A 16,959-nucleotide genomic window follows, 5' to 3' on the forward strand; every position below is an offset into this window, starting at 1 on the left:
GATCGCTGGATTCAGAGTCCAGAGTGCTAACCATTACACCATGGAACCATCCGTCACAGTAGTGTGTTTAGATGATTTATGAATAAATGAATGTAACCTGAATACGCACGATAAAAATATATAAATTGTTCATTGTGTGGTTAAGGGTTTTACTAATCACATAGTGTATATATAAACAACCATCTTATAAAATCAGACATTTATAATAAAGCCATTTTGGAATATAATATCTAGGTCTCCAGTCCGGATGATGGCGCTAATGCGCTGTTCACGATGAGCAATCCACGGTACACAGGATTTTCTTAGGGGTAAAGCAGGTAAGAAATGCTTTCTTTTACACACAACAATGTTCATATAATTGCATTGAATCTTCGTCTGTGTTAGTCATATTTGACAATGTATACAAAATTATCTAATGTTCTTCAAAGCTTTGTTTATGCTTGCACCATTGAATGAGTGCAAGAAACAGTAAACTAATGTGCTATAATGTTATTATCTGGTGGAAATATTCAAGTAGTTTATTGCTTCTTAAACGTTATTTGCAGTCAACCTTTGGAGCCAGCTGCAGACTGCATTCCTGAAGACGCTGAGGACCTTTATATATAATAGAAATTACAAATGCCCAACAAATGCGTTGCTTATGGCTGTGGGAAGTTCAGCGGGCAGAATGTATCAATGTTCAGATTTCCCAAAGACCCCGAGGAGTTCCGCAAATGGGAGAAACAGGTCCAAAAGACCCGAAAAACTTGGGTCGCCAAGACGTACTCCCATTTATGCTCTGAGCACTTCAGCAGGGACTGCTTTGATCCGAAGTCTTATGCCGTTGCAAAGACAATGGGATTCAAAGGGCTGAGACTGAAGGAGGGAACTGTCCCGACTGTTTTTATCCGACCACCGTCCAGTACGAGAAGGAAACCCAGAGTGACCACTGAACATCAACAGTTTGCATCAGTGAGTGTCTGATACCTTTTTGTTTCGTTGTAGAATCTTTAAAAAAGACTGAGGCTGGGATACATGAGTAATAATACAGGTCAAAGATTTTCACCAAGGCTGAATTTATTTGATCAAAAATACAGTAAAAACAGCTATATTGCTGTATTACAATATTCAATAACTATTTTATATTTGAATAGATTTTAAAGTGTACACTCCTGGGCAAACATTTTACCATTTTAACCATAACTCTCTGGTCAGAAAGTTAGCAAGAATTGCACCAATACTGTAAGTAATTTAGTACAAGATAGCCTTTCTCTTTGTTTTCTTTAAATGTTTAAGCTGTGTGGATAAACTTACATATTCTGCCAAAAACTTAATTATGTCTTTGATGTTTTTCTGAGACAGCAATGGCTTTTAAATGAGGGCATTTGCTTAAAGGTAGTTTAGGCAATTTTCAGAGAGGCTAGCAATATCGGGCTAGCTTTGAAAGTATCAAACCACATGAACGCGTAAAGCCTCATGAGAGATGGTTTAAAACTACCTCATGTCTCAAACCACATAACATTACTATAATAATGAACAAAAAACAACTTAAAGAGTACTGACCTGTACCACCTGACTGCTGCAGATTCATTTCAGTGTTGATAGTGTTGCCATTGCCATGTATAAAATGTTTAACACATTTTGATTAATGAATAAGTAACTTTGCTCTTTCAAAAGGATGAACAGGACGAGACATTTATGAATGACAATCAGAACGATGGAGAAGAGCAATATGGAGCAGACCACAATCAACTGAATTCCAGCGATGACGGTGTAAATAATCCAGTGACACTTTCTTCTCCAGCAGAAAATGATGGAATAGGTGATTCAGAAACCCCTATATTAATGAATTCGCACAAGTACATGGAAAAATATATGTAAACCCCACTCAATTTCATGTCTCTGCAGTTAAATGTGAAATGTGTGGAACCAGTGGCACTGCAAACACCTTCTTCTCCAGGTCCAAACGCTTCTGTAGTTTGTCCTGCTCACGTTCATACTCCTCCAACTCCAGAAAAGTCTCAATTCTTGCACGTCTCAAGGTGGGAGTTTCTGGCATAGAATTATGTACATATTTATTCAAACAGTAATTATTTAATTTTTTTGTCTTTGTATTTAGGGAAGGCCGCCCATAAGGAAGTCATCTCACAAACTGGGTCTGAAATCACAGACTGAGGCTCAGCAGTCAAAGGCCAATGAGCAGCATCAGGAGAGCAGAGCATTTGGACAAGATGGTAAGAAAACACTCAAATCCCTCTCGCTTTTTACTACAGTGAGCTTTACAAATGTAATTTTGACTGTTCATATAATAATAATAATACATTTTATTTATAGGAGCCTTTCTGAGCACTCAATGTCTCCTCACATAATAAAACAGTACAGCAATAAATCGATAAAATTAACAGCTATAATTACAGGGCATAAAATCAGGGTACATAACAACTAGAAACAGAGATTGAGAAAGAGAGATCACGTGGGATATGCCAGTTTTAAAAGATGTGTTTTCAGGCGGGATTTAAAAATGGAAAGTGAGTCAATGTTGCGGATGTCTGGTGGAGGAGAGTTCCAGAGACAAGGGGCAGAGCGACTGAAGGCTCTGAACCCCATGGTGGTCAAACGAGCCGGAGGTACAGTGAGATGAATAGAAGAAGAAGACCTAAGAGGTACAGAGGAGCAAGGTTATAAATAGCCTTAAAGGTCAGGAGCAAAATCTAGAAAACAATGCAATGCGGTATTTAATGAAGCGGCCAATGAAGCTGCTGAAGGACAGGAGTAATATGATTAATAGAAGGGGTTCTGGTGATGATACGGGCAGCAGAGTTCGGAACCAGTTGAAGTTTATGTATGGATTTGAGAGGAAGACCAACTAGAAGAGAATTACAATAATCAATTAGATGTGACCAGTATTGAGAATGGCTGTACTAGTTGCTCATATTGCCCTGTTTTCTTCCAAGCTACTTTGGCTGGATTTGACTGGGGTAGTTACCTTGAGAAAAGTGGCCTCCTCGCTGCTCCTGTATCCTGCTTCAGACACGTGAGTGATTTCTATCCACCGAGCTTCTCCTTCCGGAAATGTACCTGTGATAGATAAATGTGATAGGTGTGTAATAAATTATAAATTATTCTTGGTATTGCATTATAATGGTCAATACATTATTGCCCATTTCACAGGCACCACTCTGCGCTCAATGGGACGACATCTATGTGGGGTTAAAAGTTGAGGTTTTGAACACCCATACAGCCTTGCCTAGTAAGGTGTACTGGATCGCCACTGTTGTACAGCTGACGGGTATATAAACTCTTGTGTTTCCTCCACCACTGCTGAATACTAATAGATATTATATTTTATTTTATTTATTTATATTCAAATATGAATATATTATATTTTTTAAATTACTCTACCGTTCAAAGGTTTGGGGTTAATAAGAATTTTGAAAGACGTCTCTTATGCTCACCAAGGTTTTTATTGAATTAAATATACAGTAAAAAAAAAAAAAAAAAGTAATATTGTGAAAACTTTTTGAATTTGAAGATCAGGATAAATTGTACTTTCATCTTCTGGGAAACATGCAAGTATATTCTGTAGCTTCTGAAGGGCAGCTAAATTTGCCTTTAACTATTCATTTAAGCATAAGTTAATTTTTTCACCTTTTGTAATAGTTGCGTATGAGTCCCTCAATTGTCCTCAGTGTGAAAAGATACAATTAAAAATACAACATTTATACTTTTTTATTTTACCCAAGTCTTTAGTTGCAGTCTGAATAGAATGTAATGAGTTTAACAGACTGGTAACCACAAATGAATAATCAAAAACAATAAAGAAACGATACTCATTAAACAATACAATACTCTATATTTTTAGTTTTTAATGAAAAAAAAGAAAAAGTGTGTACTGTGATTCATAAACTGATGATTCCGGACAGGTTTTTGGAAGTTATTGGTAAATTGAAACCAAGAGGTTTTAATAGTTACACATTTACAGAGTAGTTTGAAATTTAACAAGTGTTATTTAAATAAAACATTAGATTATAATTACTAATATGATGTTGTGTGATAAATTGATTAATTCTTTGTCTTGTATATTGTATGATGTGATGTGTTTCTCTCAGGCTATAAGGCTCTTCTGCGCTATGAGGGTTTTGAGGATGACGACAGCCATGACCTGTGGTGTAACATAGGCACGGCTGATGTTCATCCTATAGGCTGGTGTGCAGTGAATAGCAAGCTCCTGGTCCCTCCTCAAGGTGAATGTGTACACCTTAGGTCATTAGGTATAAATGCCATAAAAATGCTAAATCTTACCATTGTTTTGTTTTGTCCTACAGCGGTCCACCGGCATATTAAAGACTGGAAATCCTACCTGATGGGGAGACTAGTTGGAGCACATACACTTCCTGTTGACTTTCACGTCAAGGTGAAGGCAATTGAAAATTAGTATGATGCCATCTGATTTTCTTTAATTGCTGCATAACTGTCTTCCGTCTGTATGTTTTTCAGATGGCAGACAGTTTGAGGTGTACGTTCAGACAGGGGGTTCGTGTGGAGGTGGTCGATCGCTCGCAGGTGAGCCGTACCCGTTTGGCAGTGGTGGATACTGTCATAGGAGGGCGACTCAGACTGCTGTATGAGGATGGGGGACTGGGACCCTCGGGCGAGGTGCTCTCAGATTTCTGGTGTCACACGCAGAGTCCTCTAGTACACCCTGTAGGCTGGTCTGAAAGAGTGGGGCACTCAATCAAGGAAACAGGTGAGAAGAAACTGGCATTTATGGATTGAGTCAAGCCTAGAAACCCACAGATAGACAAAATGTCGGTACAAACATAAAGAGTCTGAAAGCTTTACATGAGTTGAAAAATACAGAGCTTCGCACAGGACGTGGTGAGGGGGGAAAATGTATATATTGATATTGTGGCCACGGACAGTTGTGTGTTCCATTGGTGTTTGTAATTTAATTTGTGGATGCTGAGGAAGTGGAGCGAGGGGAGGATGGGAAGGAAGTTTATGTAAATAGTACATATGCAAGTAATGGATTTTCTTGTTATCTTTCTTTCATATTTAACAGAAAAATATGGTTAAAAAAAAAGAATTTATTTCCATAACGGATTATATTGTTCCCTTTGTTTTAGTTAAATGTTTGTCAGTCGTGGGAAGTCCTGGGATCAAATTCTTGATTTGTGGTCACAGTATGTTTTCTTCCATATGTTACTTACGTGTGGGCAGGGTTGGACAAAGATTAATCAAAATTTATTTTAAAATAAAATACCAAATACCTTAATTTAAAGTGTATCAAAATAAACTACAAAATACAGCAGCCACACCATGTATCAAAAAAAACTACCGGTACTGTATTTTAAAGGGGAGCATGACATTTCTTCGCAAACCTTCTATCAATTGGCCTATTTGATCCATCCCTTCACCATTAGTTGATTAACAATGTTTGATAGCAACAGCTTTTCTCTGCCCGAGTCATGCAATAAATCTGACATATGCAACCAGTTAACAGATCAAATATTCACATATCCCTGTGATCTCTCAGATGAAGGTTAGCGAAGGGCCTACTTTGCATCATCAACACTAATTCAATGGGCCCTACACCCGGCGCGACACAAGTGTTTTTTTGCTAGTTTCAGCCTGAAGCAGTTATCATTTTCACATCCTGTGCCACGTTGTTTAAATAGCAAATGCATTTGCGCCCATGGTCTGAAAACGAGGTGTGTTCAGGGCAGGCACATTGTTGGCGCGTTGCTATTTTGAGGCAACTGAAATAGACTGCGCCATTGACCAACTGAAACCTGGTCTAAAGTCAATGGTGCAGTATTTTTTTATTTTATTTAAAGGGCACATTAGTAATATGAGCCTATAGGCGAATCCGCCATGGCGCGAGCGCAACTAGCTTTTTAAGGGAATTGGAGATGAGACTCTGATTGGTTTATTGCATGTTATGCCCAAAACACACCCATTACTCATAAAGAGAATAGGGACTATTTTCCCGTCGTTAAACTTAACATGAACTATTAAAAATTATAGCAATTTATGCAAAAAATGTATGGAAAGCTGGCAGCCTGCATGTTTTTTTTACCTTGACCATCTTCTTCCATATGGATACATTTTCTGTTCTGATCTCAACAGGTCTGGGCAAACTTCTGAGTAGGCACCAATCAGAGGCCGCATTTTTATGATGTCATGTAGACTTCTTACAAAGTATTTAAAAAATACAAAACACTAAAGTATTTTGGTACAAAATATGAAGCCATTTTCATCAACCCCATCAAATACAAATTACAAAATACTATTTCATATTTTAAATACATGTATCATAAATACTGCCCATCCCTGCGTGCGGGGCTCCATTAAAAAAAAAAAAATGGATTTAAAAATATATATATTTTTTTTGTATGGAGGTCCAAAAAAGAAAAAATGTGGAACAAAACTAAACAACTGTGTGAGATAAAATAGTGAATAAAATACCTTTTGTTTTCCCATATTCTTCACTCTGTATATTTGTCATTAGGTTATTTGTAATGATGTCATGCATGTTTTTTCTGACACAGATGTGAATGTCAACATGGGTAGCCATCCAGCATTTCGTAAAGTCCTTCAGAACAGTGTGCCAGATCAGTTTAAGAAGGTTAGTGCGTACATCATGAACTAAAATATTGTTGAATTTTTTTTTTTCATTTTGTGTTAATCTTAGTTTAAAAATCTTGTCATGTAATCATCTAGTATGTATAATTCCTTGCTGTATGCAAACAGTTAAGGACCGTTTATTTGGGAAACACGTTTTTTGAGGAAGGCATGAAACTTGAAGCAGTTGATCCTCTGAACCTTGGGAACATCTGCGTTGCATCAGTCCGTAAGGTACGACACAGCCACTATTTATTTATGACTTTAAATGAATATCGCACATTACCTTGTCGAAAGTAATTGCACTGACCTGGCTTACCTTATCGCTCAGTTGTTGCTGGATGGATACATCATGGTAGGCATTGATGGTGTTGAGATCGGTGACGGTTCTGACTGGTTTTGCTACCATGCCAGCTCACATGCCATTTTACCTGTTGGATATTGCGAGAGCAACGACATCCCTCTTACTCTACCTCCTGGTAATGTGCTCAACCGATTATTCTTGCTACAAAAATCAATATTATTGAAGCTAAAGAGCCTATATTTGCAATTGCATACAGTGTTTGTTGATATTGTTTCTTTTCTCATCAGGTTATGATAATGCTACTTTCACATGGGCAAAATATTTACAAGAAACAGGAACTCTAGCTGCTCCACGAAGACTTTTCAACACGGTAAACCTTTTATTTTGACAATTGAGCCGTGGGTTTAATGTTTTGTTTTTTTAAGCTGGTCTTGTGGTCCCTTCCTCATACGTCTTTTCCAGGATGATGTAGGCCACGGCTTTAATCCAGGTATGAAGCTAGAGGCAGTGGACCTCATGGAGCCCCGGCTGGTGTGTGTGGCCACTGTTAGGCGCTGCGTAGGCCGGCTTCTCCTGCTCCACTTTGATGGCTGGGAGCCTGAGTTTGATCAGTGGGTAGACTGTCAGTCCCCTGAAATTTATCCCGTGGGCTGGTGTGAAATCACTGGCTACCAGCTGCAGCCACCCATCGGACCAGGTAGATTATTGTAATTTTCACAGTATTTGCTCCAAAATTTGGTCTTCATGTTATATTGTGCTCTCTGTGTAGAACCACCTCAGGGCCAGGAACGCTCGAACACAAGCAAAAAGCCAAAACCTTTTATGGGGAAAAGGAGTATGTTTTATTTCATTTTATTCTTAGTTTCTTCTTTAAAGAATAAATATTCAATTTTGAATGATAAACAATTAAAGCACATGATGGTTACTTTCATAAAATTCCCCTTGAATAGATTTGCATTGTGTTGTCATTATCTTGCCTTCATTCTCTTACTATTCTGTATTTGTCACTGTAGGACGAAGATTTGTAAAGAAAAACACAAATAAATGCACATCTAAAACCCAGCCTACTCAGCGTAATGAGAAACCAGAGACGAATCAACCACAAGAGGCACCAAACGTCACAAATCAACCACAAGAGGCAGACAAACCCTCCGTCACAGCCCCCATCTTACAAATAAAGGCTGAACCTGAGGACGAAAGTATGTAGCGTTTCTTCTTAAAATATAAAATTGATTTATTTTTTAAATATAGTTCTGACATGGCTTCCCTGTCTCTCTCTCACACAGTTATTGCAGTAAAAGTGAAGGTTGAGGAAATGGAAACCCCCATATTATCCAGTGAACAAAGCGCCAACCCAGCAGCATTAACAATCTTCAAACAGGAAGACGTCTCGGTTTAACCCACCACCTGTAGTTTCCAGTACTTTATTTCTTCAGTTTTTTTATTAAATAACACTGGTAGTTATTTAATTAACCAAACTGTTAGTGTAAAACAACAGGTATAGTTGAGCGATATTGTTATTTTTATACAGTGCACATTTTTTGCAATCTTGTATTATTGTGTTTTAATTTTTCATCATGTAGATGCATTTAGTCATGTAGATGCTTGCAATATTGAATCATTGCATAATATGGAAGATACTGAATTAAAATGACAATTGTGAATTTGTTCTATACCTGCTCATAAGCCTTTAAAGATTCATCATAAATGTTGAAAACACAACACTTGTATAATAACACACACTGTAGATCAGGGTTTTTTAAAGGGTTTTAAGGTATTAAATCATATTATCATCTTTATTGACCAGCATAGTACATCGCTTGTAGACTAAAACTGCATTAAGCAGGTTAATTCTACACTCTAAACAGACATAAATAAACGAGCACCCTCACTGATGTAAACTTAGTTTAAAATAGGGTTTTGTTTATTTAAATCAATAACCGCAGTGTAAATACAGCAGGATCACACTGACTTCCTTTTCTGCACGGTTTTAGGTTTTGCACTTTTGCCTTTGGCTCTAACTATATTAATGACTTTTGGAGGACTGATTAGCGCAGGTTCAGTCGTTGTGGCCTTAGTTGGTTTGGGGTGCTGAGGAGGAGGCTTTTCCCCTGGGCAGCTCTTAAAAATATGGACGTCTTTGACCCATAGACCTCTGAGTTCTGGAGGGTAGCCACAGGTGGCTCTGACTTTCAGATTCACCTGCTCAATCCACCTAGAAGCAGAAGGAACAACAGAAGGGTCATATGGATCATATTGAAGTAAAAGCCCCGATATACACTACCAGTCAAAAGTTTTGAATTGGAAAATGTTGTAATGTTTTCAAAAGAAGTCTCTTCTGCTCACCAACAGCAACAAAAACAGTAATATTGTGAAATATTACAATTTAAAACAGCTGTTTTCTATGTGAATATAAAGTAAAGTGTAATTTATTCCTGTGATCAAAGCTGACTTTTTAGCATCATTACTCTTCTAATTTCATGATTTGATGCTCAAGAAACATTTCTCATTATTATCAATGTTGAAAAGTCATTTACATTTTCATTTCAGGATTCTTTGATGAATAGAGCTTAAAAGAACAGCATTTATCTGAAATAAAAAGCTTTTGTAACATTAAACACTACCTTTCAAAAGTTTGGGGTCAGTAAGAATTTTTATTTTATTTTGGGGGGGAAGAAAAATAAATCAATACTTTTATTCATCAAGGATGAATTAAATTGATCAAAAGTGACAATAAAGACATTTATAATGTTACAAAAGATTCTATTTCAAATAAATGCTGTTCTTTTGAACTTTCTATTCATCAAAGAATCAAATCTGCTTATAATTATTTCTGAAGGATCATGTGACACTGAAGACTAGAGTAATGATTCTGAAAATTCTGCTTTGATCACAGAAATAAATTATATTTGAAAATATATTAAAATAGAAAACTATTTAAAATTGTCATAATATTTTCTACAATATTACTTTTTGTTTTTTTTAATCAAATAAATGCAGACTTGGTTAGAAGAGACTTCTTTTAAAAACACTAAAAATCTTACCGATCCAAAACTTTTGACTGGTAGTGTATATCAAGCATAATCGAAGAACAAACAGGTGTGATGACATTTACAACAAAATCAGGCTAAAACAAAGTTTGATTGAAGTTTGTTTTGGGAGGTAGAAACAACTTGCCAAAGCAAACTTTGCTCTGGCTGGTAAAAACCTTCAAACTACCATTGGTTCATGGCGATTACATAATAGGTATGTGTGCGCTGGGGCTCTGACTTTAGTCCGTTGAGGTTATATGCAATTAAAAACATGAACAAAGTGGAGAGCTGCTTTATAGTTTTAATTGAAAGCAACATTGACTTTTTTTTCATGTATAATACTGTAAAGCCTGCTTTAAAGCAATATATTATGTACAGTGGTATATAAATTAACACGCCGTGACTATAGGGCCGAAGTGCAGACCTTGTGCAAGCATCCACATAGCTACAATCAGATGCTTTCTTAACCGCTGTTTTCTCACCTCTGTCTTTTTTGTGTTTTTGAGAGAAAAGCTTGCATCACATATTTACATATTTAAAAATAAACTTATTTAAAATATTTTACATATTCCTTTGATGGCAAAGCTGAATTTTTAGAAGCCATTATTTCAGTCTTCAGTGTCTCATGATCCTACAAAAATCACTCTTAATATGCTGAATTGGGGGAAAAAATGTGTTATCAATGTTGAAAACAGTTTTGCTGCTTTAATATTCTTGTGGATTTTTTTTCAGGATGAATAGAAAGTAAAAAAAAAAAAAAAAAAGTATATAAATGTATTTTGCATTTATATTTCTTTTGATCACTAAAATGCATCTATGTTAATTAAAGGTACTAAGTGACCCCTTAATTTTGAACGGTAGTGTACATTTACCAAGCAAAACTCACTTGCGAAGAGGCAGCAGTGGACAATCACAGAGCAGTGGATTCTCTGCCAAGTTTATGACCTCGAGTCCTGTGAGTGGACTCAAGTTCGGCAGCTCCTCAAGCTGGTTCCCTTCAAGAAACAGACTCCGCAGACCAGACCCCAGTCCTGCCAGAGAATCTTTAGATACCTTCAAAAGGAAAGAGAGATTTAAACCGAATTTGGCGTTCATGTTGTAGCATTAGAAATGGTTTTGTCCTTACCTTTTCTAAACCCATATGATTAAGGTAAAGATGTTTAAGTGTGGCAGCGATTGACTGAAAACCTCCTGCTCCGATCCAGCGAATAGGGTTACGAGAGAGATTAAGCTCTGCTAGGCTGCTGGCTTTAGAAAATGCCTCACTTGGAACCTCCTGCTGCCTAGATGAAGAGTATCCAAGTCAGGTGCAGGATCAAAGGCCCTAGGAGCAATCGCTGTGATGGCGTTGGAAGTGAGATAGAGGCCCCTCAGTTTCTCAGCGCCGGTCAGGAGTCCTGCTTCCAGTTTAGCAATATCATTGTCCTCCATGTGCAGAGCCAGCAGACCAGGCAACAGCTTGAATGCTCCTTTGGGGAACTGGGTGAAACGATTCTTTTCCAGATGGAGGTAAGTGAGGCGGGTCAACCCCTTAAACGCCTCGGGACTCAATGAAGTAAGCTCATTTTCTGAGAGGTAGAGGTAGACTAGACTCTTCATACCATTGAAAGCCCCATCTTCTACCTCATGGATCTTGCAGCGTTGCAAATGAAGGGAAATGACTTTTGCAACGCCTGGGAAACTGTTCGCTGTGATGTAGTGGAAATGGTTGCCCCGCAAGTCCAGCAAGCGTGTGTCTGGTGAAAACCCACGAGGGATCTTGGTGTGGCCTTTGTTTTCGCAAGAAGAGTGGTGGTTTTCAGCCTACAAAATGTATGAGGGTCAATGACAATGTATGTCAGTGTTATTTTAGAATCATTGTAATACTATTATAGTTGTTGTTAATATTTTGAATTAGATTTTATTTTATATTTTCACATTTGTTTTTTTTTATTTTTAGTTAAAGTTTTTGACTTTTTAGATGTCTACATAAAGTTTTAGCTTTTAGTTAATTTATTTTTGTTATTTTAGTACTAGTAATAAACGGAAATTATAAATAAAATGTTTTTTTTGTATTTTATTTCAGTTTGTTTATTTTATTTTTTAAATAATAAAAATGTTTTATAATAACCCTGAATACTAGCGTTTAAGATAGACATTTTAAATTAAAAGTGCCAATTTAATAGGAATGTTCATTGTCTTCATGTTGGTTTCATAGGACTTTATTTTTTTATTGATTTTATCAAAAATGATTTTATTATTTTCAAGAACATTTTCAGTTTAATTACTCAAAAATGTCATATGTTGTAACCATGAAACAGTAAGTGATGACATATCTTTCTTACCTTGAAAATGTGTGTTGGGTGTACAACAGTACAAAATAAAAGCGCTATATAGATGCTTCCTTCCTACTATAACATTTTTCTTTCAAGAATTTTATTCTTTTAATTAGTTTTTTTTTCTTCATTTTGATATCAGGACAGTTGTATCAGGCAGATTTTTTTTTATTTTATGCCCCCCAAAAAATAGCAAAAATAATTTAAATTCAGCAATTAAAAACATATATCACAAACGAGGTGCAGTCAAGTCATTGAATATGTGAACTGCATTTTTAAAATATTTTGAATAAATGAATTGGGGGGGGGGGGTAAGTCATGTAGTCATAGGTCATGTCACTGACCTAAAACCTTTTTTTTTTAACCTAAAACCTAACATATTTTTGCATTAACCCCAGTATGTTTTCGCTCACCTCACATTCACAGTTGGCTGGGCATTTGACTTTATCTGGGGGTGGGGTTGTAGGCAGTGTAGGCAGTCTTCTCTGCTCCTCCAGCTCAGCCCTCAACATGGCCTCCTGGCTTTGACAGCGCAAATCAACTGGCTGTACCGCTTCCAGATTCTCATCGGACAGATGTGCAGGACCTCCACATGTACCACCCAGGCGAACGCGCTCCCGTATCGCCCACTCGCGCAGAGGCCGCATGTAGCAGCTGCAGTAGATGGGGTTGCCTGCCAGATTGATGCGAGTCAGTTTGGGAGAGCCGGGGGCCATTGGCTGCAGGACGCGCAGCTGGTTATGGCTTAGGTCCAGATGAGCTAGACGAGGAGAGAGCAGGATAGCTGCATTTGAAAAATCTTGCAGGGAGTTGTGATCCAGGAGGAGGTGAGTGAGCTTGGGCATAGATACAGACTCCTCTCCAAGGTAGGTCATGGGGTTGTAGCTTAGCTCTAAGCGAGTTACTTCTGGAAGTCTGGAGAGAAGGAAAGAAAATAATGAGTAAAATGAGAGCAAGAAATAATGCTCTGCTTTTAAAATAAGTTTTTTAAAACAGATTTATATATATAATATAATGCTCAATTGTTACTGACAAACTAAGTACACCCTTACTTCCTCCATAGGGGTTAAGAGGGTGAGTAGCAGTCAGACGCGGCTAATTAAATGCCTTAACTGATCATCAGCAAGCATGACCAACTCTGTAAAAGTAGGCGTTTTGGCAGTTTGGTGGTCTGAAGCATTCAGTTGAGGGTTAACACAATCCCATCAGCAATGATCTTAAAAAAGCAATTCTAGGAAGGGTTACAAGGCCATTTCCAAACAATCTGAAGTCCATCATTCTACAGTGAAGAAGATTATTCACAAGTGGAGAACATTTAAAGGATTAGAATTTCTTTCCTCTGCTGAACACAAAGGAAGATATTTAGAAGAATGTCAGTAACCAGACAGTTTTTGGTTCCCATTGACTACCATATAAGGAAAAAAATATATACTATGGAAGTCAATGGGAACCAAAAACTGTCTGGTTACTGACATTCTTCTAAATAGCTTCCTTTGTGTTCAGCAGAGGAAATAAATTCATACAGGTTTGAAACAACTTAAGGGTGAGTATATGACGACACAATTTTCATTTTAAAAGTGAACTAATCCTTTAAGGTAGTTGCCAATCTTCCCAAGAGTGGACGTCCCAGCAAATTCACCCAAAGGCCAGACCGTGCACTGATCAGAGATACTGCAAAAACCCATGAGCTACATATCAGACTCTTCAGGTCTCAGTTAACATGTTAAATGTTAAAGTTCATGACAGTACAATTAGACAAAGACTGAACAAGTATGGCTTGTTTAAGTGAAAGTGACATGTGAAGGCCAAGTATTGTAACTCATACTGTGAATTTTTTCTATGCACTTAACCCACTTAAGTTAGTGCACACATATTAGAAGTAGTGAACACACAAACACACACACACACACACACACACACACACACACACACACACACACACACAATACAAACCATGGACACACACACCCAGAACAGTGGGCAGCCATTTTGCTGCGGCCCCCAGGGAGGGAATGGGAGTTATGTGCCTTGCTCAAATCTGACGTTCGACACTCAAACCATTAGGCCACGACTGCCTTGTTTGGAAGGGTGACCAGGAGAAAGCCTCTTCTCTCTAAAGCATATGGCAGCACGGCTTAGGTTTGCAAAGTTGCATCTAAACAAACTAAAATAATTTTGGAACAATGTCCCTTGGACAGACGAGAAGTGGAGATGTTTGGCCATAATGCACAGTGCCACATTTGGCGAAAACCAAACACAGCACATCAGTACAAAAACCTCATACCAACGGTCAAGCACGGTGGTGGATTGCTGGTTTTGTAACCACAAACTGGGGCACCTTGCAGTCTTTAAATCAACCATGAACTCCTCTGTATACCAAAGTATTCTAGAGTAAAATGTGAGGCCATCTGTCCGACAGCTAAAGCTTGGCTGAAATTGAAAATGCAACAGGACAATGATCCAAAGCACAACAGCAAATCTTCAACAGAACGGCTGAAAAAGAGAAGAATCAAGGTGTTTCACTGGCCCAGTCAAAGTCCAGACCTCAACCCAATTTAAATGATAGATGCCCACAAACCTCAATAAACTAAAGCAACGTTGTAAAGAAGAGCGGGAAAAATTCCTCCACAACGATGTGAGACTGATAAAGTCATATTGAAAATTATTACTTTAAGTTATTGCTGCTAAAAAAGGTGGTTCTACGAGGTATTAAATCATAGAGTGGACTTAGTTTGTTACACATGGCTTCTCCATTTAGTCCAGATGATTGCACTTCATTGTTAGTTCAAGACACCTAATGCAATAACTATTAAACCCAGAATGTTTCTTGAAGCTCACCGTGTCATTGTCTCAGTGGGAAAGAACTGCAGTGCATTGTTATCCAGGCTCAAACGAGTAAGAGTGAAGAGCCCAGCAAACGCCTCTGTAGCCAGATAATTGAGGGAATTGTGACTGAGACGTAGCCATTTGATGTTCTGCACACCCTGGAATGCCATGTTAGGAATGTACACCAATTGGTTGTGTGTGAGGGAGAGGAGGTTGAGAAGGCCAAGCTGTGAAAAAGCCCCAGGCTGGATCTCCTCCACTCTATTTCGGTCAATAATCAGCTGCTTCAGTGAGGAAAGCCCATCAAATGACTCCTGGATTGTAAGGAGAGAAAATTATAAGATGCATGCAAAGATTGTCCAGGTTACAGCTACAAAGGCCAATCCATCATGTCTTACCTGGTACAAGATCTCAATCTTGTTGTTGGCCAGGTTAAGAAAGACCAGCCGGCCAAGTCTGCGGAAGGCTCCTTCCCGAACTCTTTGGATGTTGCTGTTCTGCAGGGACAGGTGGGTGAGGTAAGGTGTGTGTGTGAACGCCCCTGTAGGAAGCTCCTGCAGTTCATTTCCTCTCAGGTCCAGTTTCACTGTTATCTTGGAGATATACAGAACAGAGCATAAAAACAATGCAAGTCATTTTAAAGAAATACAGCAAAAATAAATGCACTAGTGATCACGGACGGTGGTGCACAGATTACCTCATCAATGGTAGGTGGAACCTCAGTGAGATTCTTGTTGACACAAGCAACCGTGAGCTGGATGTTGTCACAGATACAGAACGTTGGGCATTTGCCTGGCTGCACTGTATGGATCTTCAGGGCAAACAATATTATAACCAGCAACGTGGGAAGGCTATACATCTTTCTGTGTAAAACAAAAGGAGATTTACAACATCTAAAAGAACTTATTCATTAGCTTTTTGAGTTTTCAGATTACTTTGTAAGAAAAACCCTCAGCCAGATTAATTTAAATTTTGCCGGATTAGTTTGCCAAATTTGGTGTGTTGAGCTCCGCTGGTATGTTTAAACTGGCTGGATTGGAGGCATTCATATAATTTATGGTTGAATGCAGCTCCTTCAATGCCTCACAACTGAATGTCAAAATAAGCACTTTAGGAGCAAACTCCAATGTCAAATCTGACAAGCAGATTCTGTCATAATAGCCATGTCTAAGATTTTGAGTCAAAAGTATATGTTGTGTACAAGGTGTGTTTTCTAGCAGCAACATTATATTTTAAATTTGTCATTTTGTGATTTTTTTTTTTTAACAATAAGTGTAAACAAGTGAATACAATAGACGCATAGAGATAATGTAAAACAAACTAACTAAAACTGTATGATACAATTTGGCACGGGTAAGTTTTTTTTAAATGCTAGCCTAATTTGATTAAAATCTATTTATAGATCAGCGTTGTTATCAACTTGTTTTAGTGTTTACACTTATTTGAAAACATTTTAATAAACTGTTTTAAGACAGGTTTTCCGTGTGACAACTTACCCCGCTGTGATCTTCCTTGCTATTGGGCATGAACGATTCAATTTAGTTTGAAGAGAATGTTTCTGCTGTTTAGTCTCAGCAAATTGAAGTCGATTCTAATTTTAAATGTACAATAATATATTTTACAAGAATAACACATTCAACAACTTACTCTGAAAAAGCAATAAAGTCTTCAAATATTCGTCACCTTGTCGGTAAGAATGAATCCTCATCCATTAGCTAATATCCATTAAATGAAAAGTTATGATAGGCCTCAGTCATAAACAATAGTCTACTTATAAAATAAAATCTTGAACAAATGCAGAGAAAATCATAAAAAACGTTTAGTTTCTTTAAAGAGAAAAGGTGCAGCGCGAACGAAGCAGCCGAGAAACTGATTTTCA

At 37.7% G+C, this 16,959-nt stretch overlaps 2 protein-coding genes across 4 annotated transcripts; one reads left to right on the forward strand and one right to left on the reverse strand.

Annotated features, from left to right (window-relative positions):
- The first annotated feature begins 218 nt into the window (after positions 1-218).
- l3mbtl2 (L3MBTL histone methyl-lysine binding protein 2) lies at positions 219-8,571 on the forward strand. Of its 3 annotated transcripts, XM_079595892.1 has the most exons (18): positions 219-317; positions 546-951; positions 1,657-1,801; positions 1,888-2,021; positions 2,099-2,213; positions 2,934-3,013; positions 3,151-3,268; positions 4,089-4,223; positions 4,305-4,393; positions 4,477-4,726; positions 6,531-6,607; positions 6,733-6,837; positions 6,935-7,082; positions 7,195-7,277; positions 7,370-7,604; positions 7,677-7,742; positions 7,921-8,106; positions 8,194-8,571. In XM_079595892.1, the coding sequence occupies exons 2-18, from the start codon at positions 619-621 to the stop codon at positions 8,304-8,306; spliced, it is 2,412 nt and encodes an 803-aa protein (XP_079452018.1). In that variant the 5' UTR covers positions 219-317; positions 546-618; the 3' UTR covers positions 8,307-8,571. The 3 variants fall into 3 exon arrangements, with proteins under 3 accessions (XP_079452018.1, XP_079452019.1, XP_079452020.1); XM_079595893.1 differs by lacking the exon at positions 219-317 and having other exon boundaries at positions 337-951; XM_079595894.1 differs by lacking the exons at positions 219-317; positions 546-951; positions 1,657-1,801; positions 1,888-2,021 and adding an exon at positions 2,488-2,606 and having other exon boundaries at positions 2,097-2,213.
- Positions 8,572-8,774: 203 nt separating this feature from the next.
- On the reverse strand, positions 8,775-16,929 carry chadlb (chondroadherin-like b). The gene is given in 9 exon segments (XM_079595895.1): positions 8,775-9,122; positions 10,826-10,992; positions 11,066-11,220; positions 11,223-11,742; positions 12,668-13,169; positions 15,093-15,394; positions 15,479-15,673; positions 15,778-15,943; positions 16,764-16,929. Coding segments are annotated over 9 exon segments (2,289 nt in total). The 5' UTR covers positions 16,793-16,929; the 3' UTR covers positions 8,775-8,869.
- Between the last annotated feature and the right edge of the window lie 30 nt (positions 16,930-16,959).

This window comes from Phoxinus phoxinus (assembly GCF_949152265.1).
Source record: "Phoxinus phoxinus genome assembly, chromosome: 21".
In the NCBI taxonomy this organism is placed as follows: Eukaryota; Metazoa; Chordata; class Actinopteri; order Cypriniformes; family Leuciscidae; genus Phoxinus; species Phoxinus phoxinus.